Source organism: Triturus cristatus, chromosome 2_1 (genome assembly GCF_964204655.1).
Source record: "Triturus cristatus chromosome 2_1, aTriCri1.1, whole genome shotgun sequence".
In the NCBI taxonomy this organism is placed as follows: Eukaryota; Metazoa; Chordata; class Amphibia; order Caudata; family Salamandridae; genus Triturus; species Triturus cristatus.
Window position 1 is genome coordinate 938,170,276 of NC_140581.1, and position 17,294 is coordinate 938,187,569.

At 43.8% G+C, this 17,294-nt stretch overlaps 1 protein-coding gene across 1 annotated transcript in view; it reads right to left on the minus strand.

The window, feature by feature from the left end:
* UHRF2 (ubiquitin like with PHD and ring finger domains 2) overlaps positions 1-17,294 on the minus strand; it is an 898,530-nt gene that overhangs the window by 315,491 nt on the left and 565,745 nt on the right. Inside the window, exon 6 of the mRNA XM_085633451.1 lies at positions 9,356-9,542. Within this exon, the coding sequence (XP_085489577.1) occupies positions 9,356-9,542 (187 nt within the window). The remainder of the gene's footprint in view (positions 1-9,355; positions 9,543-17,294) is intronic.

The following is a 17,294-nucleotide window of genomic DNA, read 5'->3' on the forward strand; positions in this document are numbered from 1 at the left end:
TGGTGTCGTCTCCGAAGATGTCCGGTGGAGCCGCGGTCGATGAGTGCGCCATGGTGCGTCGAGCTCTTCGATCACAGATGGTCTTTTTGGATCGAAAAGACTTACAGGCGGGGCAGTCTCTAGCCTCGTGTTCTGGAGAGAGGCACAGGTTACACACCTGATGGAGGTCGGTGTGGGGAAATTTAGACCCACATTTGGGCACTTTTTGAACAGAGTCCTTTCCATCGGCCGGGACCGGAGTCGAGAAGGGCCCGAAGGCCGGTGCCGATGGGAGGAATCGAGAAAAGTGCCTCTTCGAGAGATGAAGATAGATGAAGAAACTCGATGAACGAGGATTTTCGGTCGAGGCTGGAACCGTAGAAGTTCGAAGCCGGAGCACGAAGTATCACATCCGAGCCCGATGGCGGAAAAAAACAATCTGAGGATGGAGCCGAAGCCCATGCGCAGTACGGACCGAAGGAGGAGTCACCGAACTCGTGACTTCCAAAGACTGTCCAAGAAGAAAAACAAACTGCAAACATCCGGGCCCAACACCAGATGGCGATCTATGCAAAGTGTACAATCTGCAGCTCATATGCCTCGAACACAATGTTTATTGTTTTAATGTTATTGATTTTCCTGTTGGTGCTGCATTATAATAGAACAACGTACAGAGCTTGTCAATTCAAAATAAACATTTTACATAGACTTGGTGGTATTTGGTGTAGACTTACACGAGTGAGCAAATTAAAGGAAGGGTGTGCATGTGCATTGCTTCCACGACTGAGAGGTTGGGTGTGTTATGTTCTGGGTTGTCTACTTGTTGGGTATCTTGGGGGGAGGGTTCGGAGAGCTCATAGTCATGACAAGACACTACTATAACTAGTCGGGCAGGGGATTGTGGTGGGTTCTGAATTTCTGATTGAGGAGTGTGAGGAAGGTCCAGCCTACCATCACCAACATCCTATGTTCTTGTGCAAAGGTCTGTATGTGCAAAATCCCTACAACAGTAGTAGTATGTCCTATCATATCAAAATAGTAATAAATCTGGTTGGGCATTTGTTGGTTTGAATTGTCAAAGCCTCAAGATTAACAAAGACTCAAGATCAATAAGACTAGAAGTAGTACAAGAGGACGACCCAAAGGACTGGACTCAATGGCTAGAGCTACTGGTGAATCTGAGTTTTATTTACAACCTTTCAAATAAAGAGTAGCCAACTGGGCAAGCTTAGCTACTGCAGTACAGACAGACTGATAGTAGTAGTAGTACAGAGAGTCATCATAGCAGAGGCAGGGATAACAAGATTTTTGAAATAGTACAGATCAAAGGATAATTGTTGGTAAAAAATAGCAGTGGGAAACTGAAACAATAGTTCGGGAAAAATATGGTGCAGTAAACGTTATGGAATAAGAATTATTATTAAAAACAAGAAGACTTACTAGGGCCAGCAGAGGAGCCCTCGTTGGTGTCCTCCTAGTGGTGTTGTTCTCCCGCCGACACTGTCCCACTCCCTGTCTGTCTGCCCCTGGGTGCTGAAGAGGAAAGATATAAGAAAGAGACAAACATTGATGGATGGTGTCAAACAAATAAAATATTTTTAAAGAACGGTCAAAAAACACTTATGTAAACAACAATAACTAAATTGACCGATCTCATCTGGTCAACAAGTAGTATCGGGGGATTCGCGGATCGACTACTAACTATCTATCAACAGTAATCCATTATTCCATTCTGATTCCAGAATACTAACTAAGCCTAAGTACGACGTGCCACCCGACCTAGCCCACCTATTCCAGGCGTGCCAATTGTACATTAAGTATGCATTTCCACTTCTTTTAGTCCTCAACAATGCATATGGTCAAATGGAGGACACATGACTACATTTTTTGTATACACCAAATTTTGGGTTGATTGATGCTGATGTTCTGCTAGTGCTAAGCCTATTACCACCACTCATTGAACAAACTAGAAAAGGTTCTAATAAAGACTGGCGTACTAGCAGCACATGACGTAACTGAGGGGGCATCATGCATACCACTAAAAAATTACAAACTCATACAAAGTAACTAAACCTAAGTATCAATCCGCCCCTATCTCTTAGTGACAGGACAAAGTAAGGACTAGAGTCACTATAGCATTACATAACTTAATTTCTCTAAAATAAACTCTTACATAATCACGCTAAGCGAGCACAAACGCAAAGTTGCAAACAAGTAAGATTAGTAGTAGCGCAGAGGAGCACCTGTGTCATAACAATCCCAGAAGACTTTTAAACGTAATTAACCTGGAATGTAAGCAGCAACATTCTAGCTGGTTGGAAGAAAAAAAGATATTCGCAATATATAACACAGAGCAGAAGAACAGACATAAAGTAGTAATAATTAAATAGTTACTCACCAAGACCCGGGACCTCCACTCCTAGCAGGTCCTGCTCACGGTCCAGGATGTCAGACCACCGGTGCGTCAACTGCGCCTGGGTGCGCAGGACCCCAGAGCAGTGCAACACTGCCCGGCGCACCTTCCCCTACCGCTGTCGACGCTCCCGGAGCCCGTACCCGGACCCAGGCCTGCCACCTGCTTCCAGGGTTGAGAGGGGGTGGCGCTGCACAAAGAAGATGAGTGCAGCCAACTACACCTCCCCAAATAAGGCACGTGCCTGCACCCCTTGTGGGCGCCGCCTTTCACAAGGAAGGCGATCACGGCTCTGGCTGCGGTGAGCCCTACCCTTTGAAATGGTTCTGGGGAGAGAGAGACGGGCGGGAAAGAAAAGGTAATACAATTAGAACAGTAAGTAAAGGAAATAAATAGCAGGCAATAGAAAGAGTGAAAAAGTAGCTAAAAAACAAAAAGTAAAGTAGACAAAAACCAAAAATATAGAAGCAGGAAAATAGTTAGAGATGTAATAAATAAAAAAGATTTTTAAAAAGTGGCTTCAGACAAAGGATTGGAAAGATACAGGGAGGATTGAAAATCAGGCGCCAGAACCATGCAATAGAGTGAAAAACAAGATGGCCGCGCCCATTGCGACCAAGTTTGTGCAATATTTTCTCCCCGAGCACGCAAAAAGCGGCGCAAACAAGTAAAAGCGTTCCCGAACAGGAAATACGTACCGCGAACGGGCGCGAGCATGCATTGCACGACCCGGAACAGGAAGTAAGCATCGCGGGCGGGCGGGACAAGTGAATACAAGATGGCCGCGCCCGTGAGCAACCGCATGGGTAAGTTGGCGAGCCGCGATCACGCAGAAAATACCGCGAACGGGCGGGAAAAAAACTTCTGTGTCTTTGCGATATGTCCGCGTGTTTGCGGAGATTTTTAACATTTTCGCGATAGTTTGCGAAAGTGAATTTTGCAAATTCCGCCCACCCCTATACTATGGCATTGGACCACACTAGCTGTCATTGATTTACGCATTTCTATGTTTTATGACATTCCTCTCTAGGGGGTAACCAGCCGATATCCACTCTTCTCTTATGTTTTAAGTGCTTTAGACAAATGAATGTGTCCTGATAACACCGGACAAATAATGCTGAGTCAAAACGTCAACATTTCCTCCCTTTGGTTGTCTTATGACACACTATATAAGCCTATATCGATTTATTCATATAGGCTTACGATCGTAGGTACACAACCTTGAGTATCAGTGTCTATTTCTGTATATGATATCACTGTTTAGCACTGCAATGTCTGCACTATTGTTTGACTGTATATTATGTACTTAAATCTTTTTTGCAATGAATAATGGCATTGAAAACTATGAGAGAAGAGTTATGATGTATTCAATTTCAGAATGAACCCATGTATTATATGATCATTCAGACTATCTGCAGGAATTTATATGATTAATTAATTACCTAGGATTAACACATGAGGTGATCACTTGAATGAGTTCCACAGAACAAGTGTTGAGTATTCTTGGTGAAAACAGATATAGTTCTTAGGGACCCCATTTGTTGGGAATGCTACTTGGACCATTACGCTGCTCTAGTAAATCCGAAGGGGTTACTTCTAACTAGATGTGTCCACCAGTGAAGAAGGCTAAAAGCTTAAATAAAAGTAGAAATAATGACTAGGTCACCTCACCAGAGTGCAACTCCCAGTTTACAGAGTATACATATCAGCCGTACCACAGTGGTGAGGTAGATGGAACGGAGAAGATAGTCAAATAAGGCTGGGTGGATGACCTTCTGGGGGATTTACTTGGAAGAATCAAAATAGTGATAAAGGAGGAACCTTCCCCAATATTAAAAAGATTATCCGAAGTTGAAGATTTCTTAAAATCTTCCACTAGTGAGCCCCCACTCACTAGAATACCTGGACATTCTAGGGATAGCACAGAGACTAGTGCAGAGACTATAACAGAAACTAATTGTAAAACAGGGCAGAATGATTTCCTCCATACTTTAGGAGACGGGACGGGCTGGGCTCTGTTACCCCATGGTAGCAACCTCAGATCATGCAGAGAAGGTTCAGAATCCAAATGAATCCAGGACGACCCGACAAGCCAATAAAAAGAAGGGCACAGGAGCTACTGACACTGTGAACTAACCCGTGATTGGATTGCCTCCTGAAACAACTCTGTTTGTGGTTGTAATGGTTGGAGTTCCAAGCCATAGAATGGACCAGAAGGAAACATTTCCTGAGCTCAAAAACAAGTTTATTAATTGGTTGAGACTTTATAGGAACTTCCCCATGTCACTGGTTGATACTATCCATTTTACCCGAAGAGTGGGCTGGATTGGTGAGGGATTAAGGATCATGAAGGGGACTGTATTGTTATCAACTTCAGAGATCCATGTTTCGTGAGGACTCTATTACAGGGCAGGACAATTTGGTATCCTGGAGGCACAGGGCCTTAAAAAATAAAACTTCTCCTATGGGGTATTTTTATAAACCTTTTATAGGACTCATCAAGATAAATACTCCGTTGCCAAATCCCGGGTAGTACCAACCCAACGTCACATATAACGTTCCTGTCTATAATAGGTTTGGCCCACCCCGGACCAAGTTGACTGACTGAAGGTGGTTGAAGAATTCCAATATCCACCTCATCATATCAGGAATGCCCACCAGACCAGGGGGAGTAAATCTAAAATTCACATTAATAGCTGATAAGGGGATCACGGGGAAGCAACAACGAGTTTGTAAAATAAATGCCTTACAACAAGGAAGCCAGGCATCGTACACTTATACAATAATATTAGATTCTGACAGTCCTGGGTACACTAGGAAAGTAAAATCTAAACCTAGCAGACCACGTGAAAATACAAGCGGTGAGACCACCACAAAAGAGGTTGCTGAGAGAATACATGTCCTGAAGATAGTCTCTTTGAATGTTGCAGGAACTGGTTCAAAACATGGGAACCAGGACTGGGAATCTTTTGTAGAACAGTACGACATATGTATTTTCCAAGACATCTGGCACTCTTCTCTTATCCACTGGCGGGCTATGTTACATATGCTATAGCAGCAGTAGCAGGGGCGCATGGCAGACCCTCTGGGGGTTTACTGACCAGGGCAGGGATGCATCTTGGTATCCCGGTGTTGAGCATAGAGGTGGTTTCAATGATATTTTGTGTGTAACAACTACATTTCTCAATGGTCGTATTCTCACAGTATATAGAATATTTACCTGAGGCCCTCTGCAAGCAAATACAAATCCCCCCAAATTAGTCACCTTCTTTACACATGGCAAAACTACCACCAGCGAATATAAAACTAATAGGCGGCGATTTTAACTGCCAGCTTGAACCTTTAGGACATCTCTTGCTGCACTATGCTCTCAGAAAAAGACAGACTGTGGGCAATTCCAGACTTAAACCTCCGACCCATCAAAAAATGGTCAGCCCTAGCAAATCTAATGAATGCAATAACTCTTAATCAGGGCATTTAAGCATGTAACGGTAGGACCAATTCAGATAAGATAGGGAACACAACCTTTAATAGAGCTTACAGTCAGAGTCTAATAGATTACATTTTAGTAGATGTCAGATTATGGCCTTGTGTATTGAATATAATAGTGATAAACAGAATAGTCAGTGTCCATAAAGCTCTAGTTCTTTCTTTGAGTATAACTGTGAGAAAAGATGCAGATACAATTTCTCACCCCTTAGATAATAGATGCCAGCCATCAAACAATAAGCAAAGAATTCAATGGTAGTCAGTGAAGCGCTCAGAGGAAACTTTGAGACATACCTACAGATTAGTCAACAAGAACATAGCTGCCTATTGCACCTTAGATATAGATCTAAATCAAGCTAAGTCTCTGCAAGCAAAAGGGGGAATCCATTCCAAATTTTTGGAGGTCCTTAAAGATTTCTTTTATATAGAATCAGAGAATCAAGGAAAAAATAAAAAGGAAATACTGACTTGCTATAGCAAGAAATGTAGATTGGCCAAAGAAGCCCTGATAAATGCAGTAAAATCTAAAGACAGAGGAGATCGGAGAATGTTGAGCAGATTATAATAAAACACTAAAAGATTTTTTTTTAAAAAGAAAAAAGAATGGGACCGCGAAAAGTTGGATTTTCTTTTGGCAACAAACAGAAAGAAAAAAAACACACAACCTTCTGGAATCTGGTTACTAAGGGAAATGTCGAAGGAATCACTAAAATCGATACCAATACAGCGGCAGAAGTTTGGACCGCCCACTTCTCACGTATATATTTAATCCCGCATTGTACAGGATTAAATGATGAAATATCAGACGACCCTATAGCAACTAATATAACTAACTCGAATAGTCCTGAAAAAATTCCAATAATTACGTGTGAAGAGTTCAAAATGCTGTTAGAAAGATAGTTCCCACAAAGCCCCAGGTCCAGATAAAATCCCGATGGATCTATTCCTGTCTGAAATAAAAATATGGGGGCCCTACATTACTTTGATATTTAATGCTATTTTAAAAGGCCTACATGTAGCACACTCTTGGGCGGGAGCAGAAATAGTCCCAATTTATAAAAAGGGTAGTCACCTAGACCCAGCAAGCTATGGGCCAATTGCCCTAATAGACCATGTCCAAATTATTTTTAGAAAGGTTATCCGATATTGGCTTAAGCAATGGTTGGATAATCAAGAAGTCCTTTGCCATTTTCTGGCAGGCTTTTGAACCAATACGTCAACTATAGATCAGATCTTTAGGTTCCAGTACATTTATTGGAAGACAGTAAAAATAAATAAAGGTAGACTCTATGCTGTATTTGTGGATCTCAAAACTGCTGAGAGCCACTCTGCGGCGGGTTTTTAGCAAAGATGGGCATACCAGATTATATTTGTGGAATCTTAGAGAGAATTCACGAGTCTAATTTCACACAGGTCCGGAGTGGCAGTCTAGACGAACTTACAAAACCTTTTTCAGTATATAAAGGAGTGCGGCAAGGATGTGTCCTAGCCCCTACCCTATTTACACTGTTTATCAATGATCAGGTTTACTACCTAAATAACTGTAATAACTATGCACCCAAACTTGCAAAGATGAGAGTCCCGGCCCTCACATTTGCTGACGACACTCTTCTTTTGGCGAAGTCGCCAGAAATTACTGAACCAGTTCATCAGATTCTGTCTAGATATGGAGTTGGAAGTTAATGTGTCAAGGACCAAGTATATGGTCTTTAATCAGTGCCATACCACTCGATCCAACCCAACACTCAATGGGGTCCCGATAGAACAAGTGCAATTATTTGAATATTTGGGAGTCACCTTTAGTGGAATGATGGAATGGACCCACCACATTAGCAAACAAAGGATCAAATTAGAGCAAAAAAAAATCTGAGGGTGGCTACAGATATACTGGGGCCTCTACTTTAAACCATTTTCTCTAGTTGTTCAGCTCTACTTTAGTCAGGCTCTGGGGGTGGCCCTATATGGAGTAGTTATGGGAGCTCATGGAAAATAGATTCTTGAGGTAGGTGTTGAACTTACCGGCAACTTACCTGCACGTACCCCTATGATTCCCCTAAGACTGGATACCGGCCTTAGATCAATCACAGAAAAAGCAGCACTGAGACCCCTGACCTTCTGGAGAAAAGTTTGGACTACCCCAGAATTAATACATTATCGGAAGGGTCTCGAGGATATTCTAAGTTATCCGACAGCAGGTGAATTACCGTGGTTAAATTACATCAGGGTCTCTTTTAATGAACCAGGTTTATCCAAATTGAGGGATGAGCCGGGGTACAGTTGTTGTGCCATTTCAGCTAGAGAAATAAAGATCCAATTTAAATCACACAGACAAAATCTACTATAAACTTAATCAACACTGGGCAAATTTACAGATACATTCCTAATGATCAAGGATACTTACAGAATCGAACCCTTCTTAGATGACATTGAGCCAACCTTTGCCAGGAAATTGTATATGCACTTTAGTTATGGGACATTTCCACTTTGCACATTCACCTCAAGATGGGCCAGGACAACAGACCAAGCTGCTCAGAGTTGTCCAACTTGTGGCCACGGAAAGGAAACCATAGCACATATGCAGTTTTTTTGTCAGACATACAGAAGGGCAAGGGCGAAATGGATAATCCTAAATGCAGATGTATAGGAATTACTAGACACCTTGAGGTCTATAGAATTTTACAGACAGATCCAATGCCCTTAACAGTGTTTGCGGTCGCCAGATTTTTACTGTGTATGTGGTACGCAAGGAAGAAATATATAACTATTGACCCCATGATGCTGGAATTTTAATGGGTACCTGATCACTCCTTTTTTAATCATATTTGTTTTTAAACAAACATGGGCCTATCTTTTTTAAAGGAAAAGGGCTTAATATTTTTTTTACATGTTTTGTTTCTTTTATGGTATTTTACCGACATATAGTGTTTTCGAAACGAAAGTGCTACTGATTTTATCAGTGTCTAGTAGCCATTTATGTGATTGGAAATATTTCAACCCAATGAGTCTACAAAATTGTTTCCCATGCCTGCTATGTATTTACCATGAGCATTATCAAGTTCTCTAAGGTCATGAGCCCCTAAGCCCTGTGTGTCGATTTAAAAATGTGGAGATTCTGTATATTTTATCATAGGATGAATTTTAACACTTTCTTTATTACAACCACCAGGACTTCCCTATCTCTTTGCTCTGTTATTACGGAGTGCTGCACCACTCATGAACAATGCATGAAATGATTTCATGTGTAGTCGTTCACTGTGGATCAGTTAATATATATCAGCAAATCATAACCAGTAGGTTCACCACCTACGGCACAGTAACCAGTACTTTTTGGTCAACATTTCTTTTTTCTGGGTTTTACATTTGTGGACATTTTAGCATGCTTTGATTATTTGAGACCATTACTTGCAAACCAGTGTAAATGGTGTGCGTACAGGCTGCCTAAATCTTCGCTGTCAATGCTGAAAATATACTTACCAGTCCTCGTCCTCAGGAATCTTGGTTAATGGTGGAGTCAGGCAGTATATATGGTAGGCCATGTTACACTCGTCACACAAAAGCTGCATGTGTGCATCCTGTTTGCCTCCACACACATAGCAGGAGCAAAAACGGCATTCAGTAGCTAGGTCTCCTTTGCAGTGCTTACATTCAGGACCACTCTTCCCTGTCGTGAAAGAAGAACAAAATCTGTTTATTTTGCATATCAAAATGAGGACGCGCACGAGTACAAAGACAATTTTAAGAAAGACAGTTAGCCAACGTGAATAGGCTAAAGGTAATCAAAGTACAATATATATTTAAAACTGACAAGAGAGCTCAAATAAGATATGGATGTCCTTTTTGATAGCCCGCTCTACTAGGATAGGGACCCGATTCACAGAACTAATCTGAGACAAAATCCTAAACTTACTACTTTTGGTATTCACAGAAGGCATTTAGTAGTAGTAAAGTTAGGATTTTGTGTTAAGTTTGATTTAAGACAAACTTAAGACAAAATCCTAACTTTACTACTACTAAATGCCTTCTGTGAATACCAAAAATAGTACGTTTACGATTTTGTCTCAGATTAGTTCTGTGAATCTGGTTCTAGGTGTTCGCCTGAGATGTGAACAACTACAGAGGCATGTCTTAAATTAAAAGTAATTAGAGTCCTAAAATTAGCAATCACTCCTGAGATTAGTAGATAGCCCCAACAAGGATGGAACTCGGTTGCGTCTTATCTGGTTTTGGGAAGGGGGGCGCTGGAGGCAGGAAAGCATAGGTTGGGGTAAGAGAACAATAAGAGCTAGATAAAAGAAAGTGTGGAAAACAAAGAAAATAGCATTATAGTATAGAGGGGAAGAGATCTTACAGCACTCCTTTCAGACGTTGAAAGGTCTGAAGCTAACTTCCTTTATTAGCTGTGACTTCGGTTCAAGTTAGAATCAAAGGTCTGAAACCCACAAAGACACGACGGCAGGGTATATACCGTCGCACTACTACCTGTATTCTCCAAACAGTGATATAGGTATTTCCTATACAGTCTCTCACAAGGTGGCCACCTCTAAAGACCAGCCACCGTTATTGGTCTTAAATGAAACATATACACACAAAAGTAAGAGAGGCACATGTAAAGAGAGAAATTCATAACAATCCTTGGAAACAATCCACAACACATGGATGAGTGACGATGACAGGAACAAGTAAGGCTTGATGTAGTAAATCCTTTATTCGTGGTTTATATACAACACAGTCAACGCGTTTCACCCTTGTGGGCTTCTTCAGGGCAAAGGAGTGTTCCAACAAGTGTAAGTTGCCCGTGTCGGTTGGAGGAAGCTATTGCAAAGTCCTAACAATATGGCTTCAGTAAACATACAATGTAATTCACGTCAGCAATCACAAATAAGCAGTTTGTCACTAGAAAAGATAGTTGTTTACGAAAGGTAGCCTCGCAAAACTCTAGCGCAATTAGTGTCGCGCTATACCGCCGAATAGTATACGGCCGAAAAACCGCTATGCCGCCGAATTGTATACGGCCGGGAGACGTAACGTCTCCCGGCCGTATACGATTCGGCGGTATACATACAGACATGCAGGGTGCAGACCCGAGGAGGACTGACATCAGAAGAGCTGTCCCGCAAGCACAGCTGACATAGTGTAGGGTGATACCTAACGAAAGGCGCACATCATTAGGAAGTGGCAGCAGGGGCACCAGAGTACCAATAGGCGTATAAATGTAGGAATGAACCTCAGAATCCTAGACCACATCCTCCAACTGGGAGTAAAAATTAACCCTCGTCCAGAAGGAAAATGCTACTTACCAGTATGCATCTGTTCTTGGCATGAAGAGCTGCAGATTCACACACTGTGCATAGATCGCCATCTGACGTTGGGCCCGGATGTTTGCACTTTATTGTTGTCTTGGAAGAAGTATTTGGAAGTCACAAGATAGGTGACTCCTCCTTTGGACAATAGTGCGCATGGGCATCGACTCCATCGTCAGATTGTTTTTTCACCAAGAAGGGAAATGATGGAGTTTTGTGAGAAACAGAAATAGATGTCCATGTATGTTGTATCTAATTAAGGTACTAATGGAACAGATAAAGGTAGCCGGGGAGGTGGGTGGGCATTTGTGAATCTGCAGCTCTACATGCCAAGAACAGATGCATACTGGTAAGTAGCCTTTTCCGTTCGAGGCATATGAGCTGCAGATCACATACTGTGCATAGATTGCATAGCAGTACTCCTCCTTAGCGGCGAACACCAGTATCTGTTGCAGTAGTATGAAATAGCGTTTTGAGTACAGTTTGGCCCACACTAGCTTGTTGTTTTGCCTGCACATCTACACAATAGTGTTTTGTGAATGTGTGCGGTTCAGACCATGTAGCTGCTTTGCAGATGTCATCTAAGGGAATGTTCCCTAAAAATGCCATTGAAGCCCCTATTTTGCAGGTAGAGTGGGCTTTAGGGGAATAGACAGTGTACATATTGCTTTGTGATAGCAAATTTGTATACATTTGACAAGCCACCTTGCAATCCCAGACTTGGATATGGGACTGCCTTTATGTGGTGGTGAGAAGGATACAAATAGTTGGTTTATTTTACGAAAAGGTTTTCTTCTGTCAGTATAGTAAAGGAGTGCTCTTTTTACGTCTAGAGTATGAAGAGCTCTTTCTGCTACTGTTTGTGGTTGCGAGAAGAACACTGGCAACTCATTGGTTAAGATGGTTAAGATGAAAGGGAGAGATAACTTTAGGAAGGAATTTGGGATTTGTCCTAAGAACCACTTTGTTATGATGGAGTTGTAAAAATGGTTCTTGAATAGTTAGTGCCTGTAGCTCACTGACTCTTGTAAGAGATGTAATGGCCACAAGGAAAGCAACTTTCCATGCAAGAAATTGTAGCTCGCATTTATGCAGAGGTACGAATGGAGGACCCATTAATCTTGTAAGGACGATGTTTAGATTCCACACTGGAGAGGGTGGTACCCTGGGAGGGATTATTCTTTTGAGGCCTTCCATAAATGTTTTAATAGCAGGCACCTTAAACAATGACAGATGTTGTCTATTATGTAGGTAAGCTGCTATGGCAGAGAGATGTGATCTAATTGATGTGTATGCTAGATTACATCTTTGAAGATGCAGCAGGTAACATGATGTGTTGAGTGGAGGCATCTAGAGGATTGATGTTGTTGTTGTTACAGTATATAACAAATCTTTTCCACTTGGCTGCATAGCAGGCTCTAGTGGTGGGCGCCTAGCTTCTTTGATAAAGTTCATACAATCAGGTGGAAGATTGAGATAACCTAATTCTAGGACTTCAGGAGCCAGCTCGCCAGGCTGAGCTGTGCTGGATCTGGGTATCTGATCTCTCCATGGTTCTGTATTAAGAGATGTGGGGAAGAGGTGTCGTTTTTGGTGCGGGACTACTGATAGTTCCAGCAATGTTGTGAACCATGGTTGTCTGGCCCATGTTGGAGCAACTAGGACCAGTGTTAGTGACTGTTGTTGCAGCTTGCGCACCACTAATGGAATGAGTAAGAGAGGTGGAAAAGCGTACGCAAATCTGCCCGACCAATTCATCCATATCGCATTGCCTTTGGACAATGGGTGTGGATATCTGGCGGCGAAGCTTGGGCATTTTGTGTTGTAATGTGTGGCAAAGAGATCTATCTCTGGCTGCCCCCAAATCTGGAAAAACGGTTGAAGAACTTGTGGATGAAGTTCCCACTCGTGAATCTGTTGTGTCTGATGGCTTAACTGATCTGCCATGTGATTTTGAATTCCTGGGAGATGTTGGGCTAAAAGGAATATGTTTTGAGGAATAGCCCACCTCCATATGCTCTGTGCTAGTTGAGAGAGCTGCAGAGAGTGCGTCCCCCCCTGTTTTTGTAAATAGTACATTGCTGATATATTGTCTGTGCGGACTAAGACAGCTTTGCCTGATATCTGTTTCTGGAATGATTTTAATGCCAGAAGGTTTGCTAGTAACTGCAAATGGTTGATGTGGAGTAGCCTTTGCTGAGGTGTCCATGTGCTCTGTATGGTGTGATGAAGTAGATGAGCTCCCCAGCCGGTTAGCGATGCGTCTGCTGTTAGCACAATCTGTTGAACCGGCTCTAAGAACGGTCGCCCTTTGGAAAGGTTTTGGGTGTTCCACCACTGCAGAGAGCAATGTGTGCGGCCATCCACCAACACCAGATCTGTTAGCTGACTTTGAGCTTGGTTCCACTGACGTGCTAAGCATTCTTGTAAGGGGCACATCTGGAGTCTTGCATGAGACACTATGAATATGCAAGAGGCCATCATCCCTATGAGTTGCATGAACACTCGAGCTGGAAGTGAGTGTTGTGGCTGGAATCTTGTTATAAGGGCTTGCATGCTTGCTATCCTGGCTGGACTGGGATATGCCAGGCTTTTTGAGGTGTTTATTGTGGTGCCTAGATATTGTTGGATGTGGGACGGTTGGAGGTGAGACTTTGTGAGGTTTATGGTAAACCCCAAGTCGTGAAGTAGTTGGATTGTGGTGTATGTGTGATTTACACACTGGGTATGTGACTTGGCTTTTATGAGCCAGTCGTCCACATATAGAAAGCCGTGAATTTGTTGTCTTCTTAAGTGGGCTGCTACCACTGCCAGACATTTTGTGAAGACTCTGGGTGCTGTGGTGATTCCGAATGGGAGAACCTTGAACTGGTAATGCTGACCGTCCACTACAAACCGAAGATATTTCCGGTGAGCAGGGTGAATGGGAATGTGGAAGTAGGCGTCCTTGAGATCTAAGGTGACAAGGTAGTCGCCCTGTTTGAGTGGACCTGTTGAAGAGTGATCATATGAAAATGGTCTGATTGTATGTAGAGGTTTAATGGTTAGAGGTCCAAGATGGGTCTCAGGGTTCCGTCCTTCTTTCCAATGAGAAAGTACAGGGAGTAAACCCCTGTGTTTTGGTGATGAAGGGGAACTGGTTCTATTGCATGTTTTTCTACGAGGGAAAGCACCTCTTATTTTAGAAGCGTTAAGTGCTCTGTTGAGTGGTATGTTTGGGGAGTTGAAGTGAGCTCTCGTCAATAACCTGATTGGATGATTTGTCTCACCCACCTGTCCGTAGTAATGTTGTTCCAGACAGGTAGGAACTGTAGCAATCTTCCCCAGACCGGAGTAGAGTGGTCTGGGGGGAGTAGAGGGAAGTCATTGTTTAGGGGTGGAGGCGGTGCGAGTATTGGTAGTTTTGCCTCTATCCTTGTTGTTATATTGCCCCTGTAGCTTCCTCAGTAATAACCTCTGGTAGATGAGGTCTGGGTAGGACTCTTGTAGGAAGTGGAGGGGTTATCAGTGGTAAAACCTCTAGAGGCGCCCCTATAAGAGGAGCGACAAAAGGGACTTCTGGGAGCTTGCGATTGCAATGCTCCCATTGACTTGGCAGTGTCAGTATCCTTTTTCATCTTCTCCAAAGATGAATCTACAGTGGGCCCAAATAAGAGTTCCTGGTCAAACGGTTGGTTTAATATGGTAGTTTGAACCTCGGGTTTGAAGCCCGAAATGCGTAGCCATGCATGTCTGCGTAAAAGGGCACTGGTATTAATAGCTCGGGATGCTGTGTCTGCAGCATCCAGAGCACAACGAATGGAGGTATTAGTTATGAGCTTGCCTTCCTGATGAGATCATTGGCTCGTGTTTTATATTGATCTGGAAGGTGTTGTTGTAGGGTCTCTAGCTCGTCGTAGTGTGCCCTACCATACCTAGCCAGCAAAGTCTATGTGTTGGCAATTCTCCATATGTTGGCTGCTTGGGACGCTCTTCTTTTACCAGATGCGTCCAACAGTTTTGACTCCTTATCAGGAGGTGGAGTATCGCCTGTGGTTTGGGAGTTAGCCCTTTTCCTGGCGTTGGAGACCAGAAAGGAATCCAAGGGTACCTGCCCTTTAATATATACAGGGTCAGCTGGGGCAGACTTGTACTTCTTTTCTACCCTGGGGTTAATGACTCTGGGCCTTACAGGATCCTTAAATACTTCGGGAGCGTGTTTGATTACCCCTTTTAACACTGGGAGAATGGAAGTGGACCTTAGAGATGGTGCAAAAGTGTCCATGAGGAAATCTTCCTCTGAAGGGGTCGTGGGCAAGTTCATACCGTGGTATTCTGCTGCTCTGTGTATGAGTGAATCCTATAGTATCCTCTGGAGGGGATGGTCTAGATGTCATCCTGTGGTGTGTCAGGAACATCTGGTGTGCCATAATCGTCCCATGGATCCTTTGGGGTACTAGGAGGACTAGGTTCCCCCAAAGGTTGATCATCCCCTTCCTCTTCTGAGGTGTCGTCATCATCCTGAGGTGGAGGAGATGGTGAGGGCACTGGAGATGGGATAGGAGAGTGGTGTGAAGGAGGAGGTGGAGAAGGAATCCTTAAAGGAGAAGTTGCAATGTCCCTCTTCTTTAAAGGACGTGGAGCTGGTACAGGTTTGTCCATTTTCCTTTTCCTGGAAGGACTAAGTATAAGTTGACCTGTCTTGGGGTCTTTTTGAAGAGTTTTTTGGGTTGGATCAGGTCGAAAAGCTCCTCCTCTGGAGTGTGTTATTTCGGTGCCGATTTTTTCGGGTCCGATTGTTTGTGTGGCACAAGTTTTGGAGTGGTTTTATGCTGCTTAGGTCTGGAATCAGGAGTTTTCCTGGGTTTCGGCAGGGTCTCCAGAACCGGTTGTTTCTTCGGTTCCGATGGTTTTTTCGGATCTGAAGGTTGAGCGCCAGTGTTCTTCGGAACCGGTTGTTTGCTCGGTTCTGAGGGTTTTTTGCGATCCGATGGCTGAGCGCCCGTGGTCTTTGGAACCGGTTGTTTACTTGGTCCTGACTATTTTTTTCGGAGCGGGGACGTCCGTACCCGTGGATTTCGGTGCTGAAGGCGCCGATGTGGAACCAGGCGTCGGTGTGGAGGAAGGCAGTGGTTTCTTCTTTGGTGCCAGGGATGGAGTTTCGGCACCGACGGAAGGCTCGCTCGATCCTGAGTGGCCTGAAGGCTTATGTATCGACTTCTTTGCCGAGCCCGAAGGCGGGGCATGGGAAGTTTTGTCCCGGGGTGTGCACCTAGGCCCGAAGGTGTGACCGAAGCCTTTTTGGGAATGGGTGGGGTCAAGAGGTCGACGTCAGTACTTACGACCCGCTGCCCTGGAGTGATGTCTTCGACGTCGGAGTCATCGGCTTCGGAGGCGCTAATGTTGCCCTATTGGATCTGCTCCTGCTCCGGTACGTTGATGCCTTCCTGGAAGATATCATACGGTATCGATGTCGGTGATCGAGCCACGGTTCTTCGAGCTCGACAATCCCGAATTGTTTTCTTGGAGCAGAAAGAGGCACAAGCTGGACAGTCTTTGGCTTCGTGCTAGGGTGAAAGGCAGAAGTTACACACCTTGTGAAGATCGGCGTGTGGAAACTTGAAACCACATTTAGGACACTTTTTAAAAGGAGTCCTTTCCATGAGCCAAAGGCCTAATGGCGCAGGTAGGTCCGAAGGCCTGCGTCGATGACCGGAATCGAGGAATTCAAGTTTGAAGAGATGCGCGTTGAATGGGAACGCGATCGAAACAATACCGAAGAATGGGTGAAGGATTGCGCATCGAAAAGTATAACGGTAACGACACCGAACTGGAGCGCGATGAACACATCCGAGCCCAATGGCGGAAAAAACCAATCTGATGATGGAGTAGATGCCCATGCGCACTATTGTCCAAAGGCGGAGTCACCTATCCATAGACTTCTTCCAAGACAACAACAAAGTGCAAACATCCGGGCCCCAACACAAGATGGCGATCTATGCACAGTGTGTGGTCTGGAGCTCATATCCCTCGAACAGAGAGATATCGTTTAGTATCTGAACACCAAGAAGGGAGCGGTGTAAAGCTGGGGAACCACCCCAGGTAGTGGGACGCAAAAGGGACCCTATTGCTGA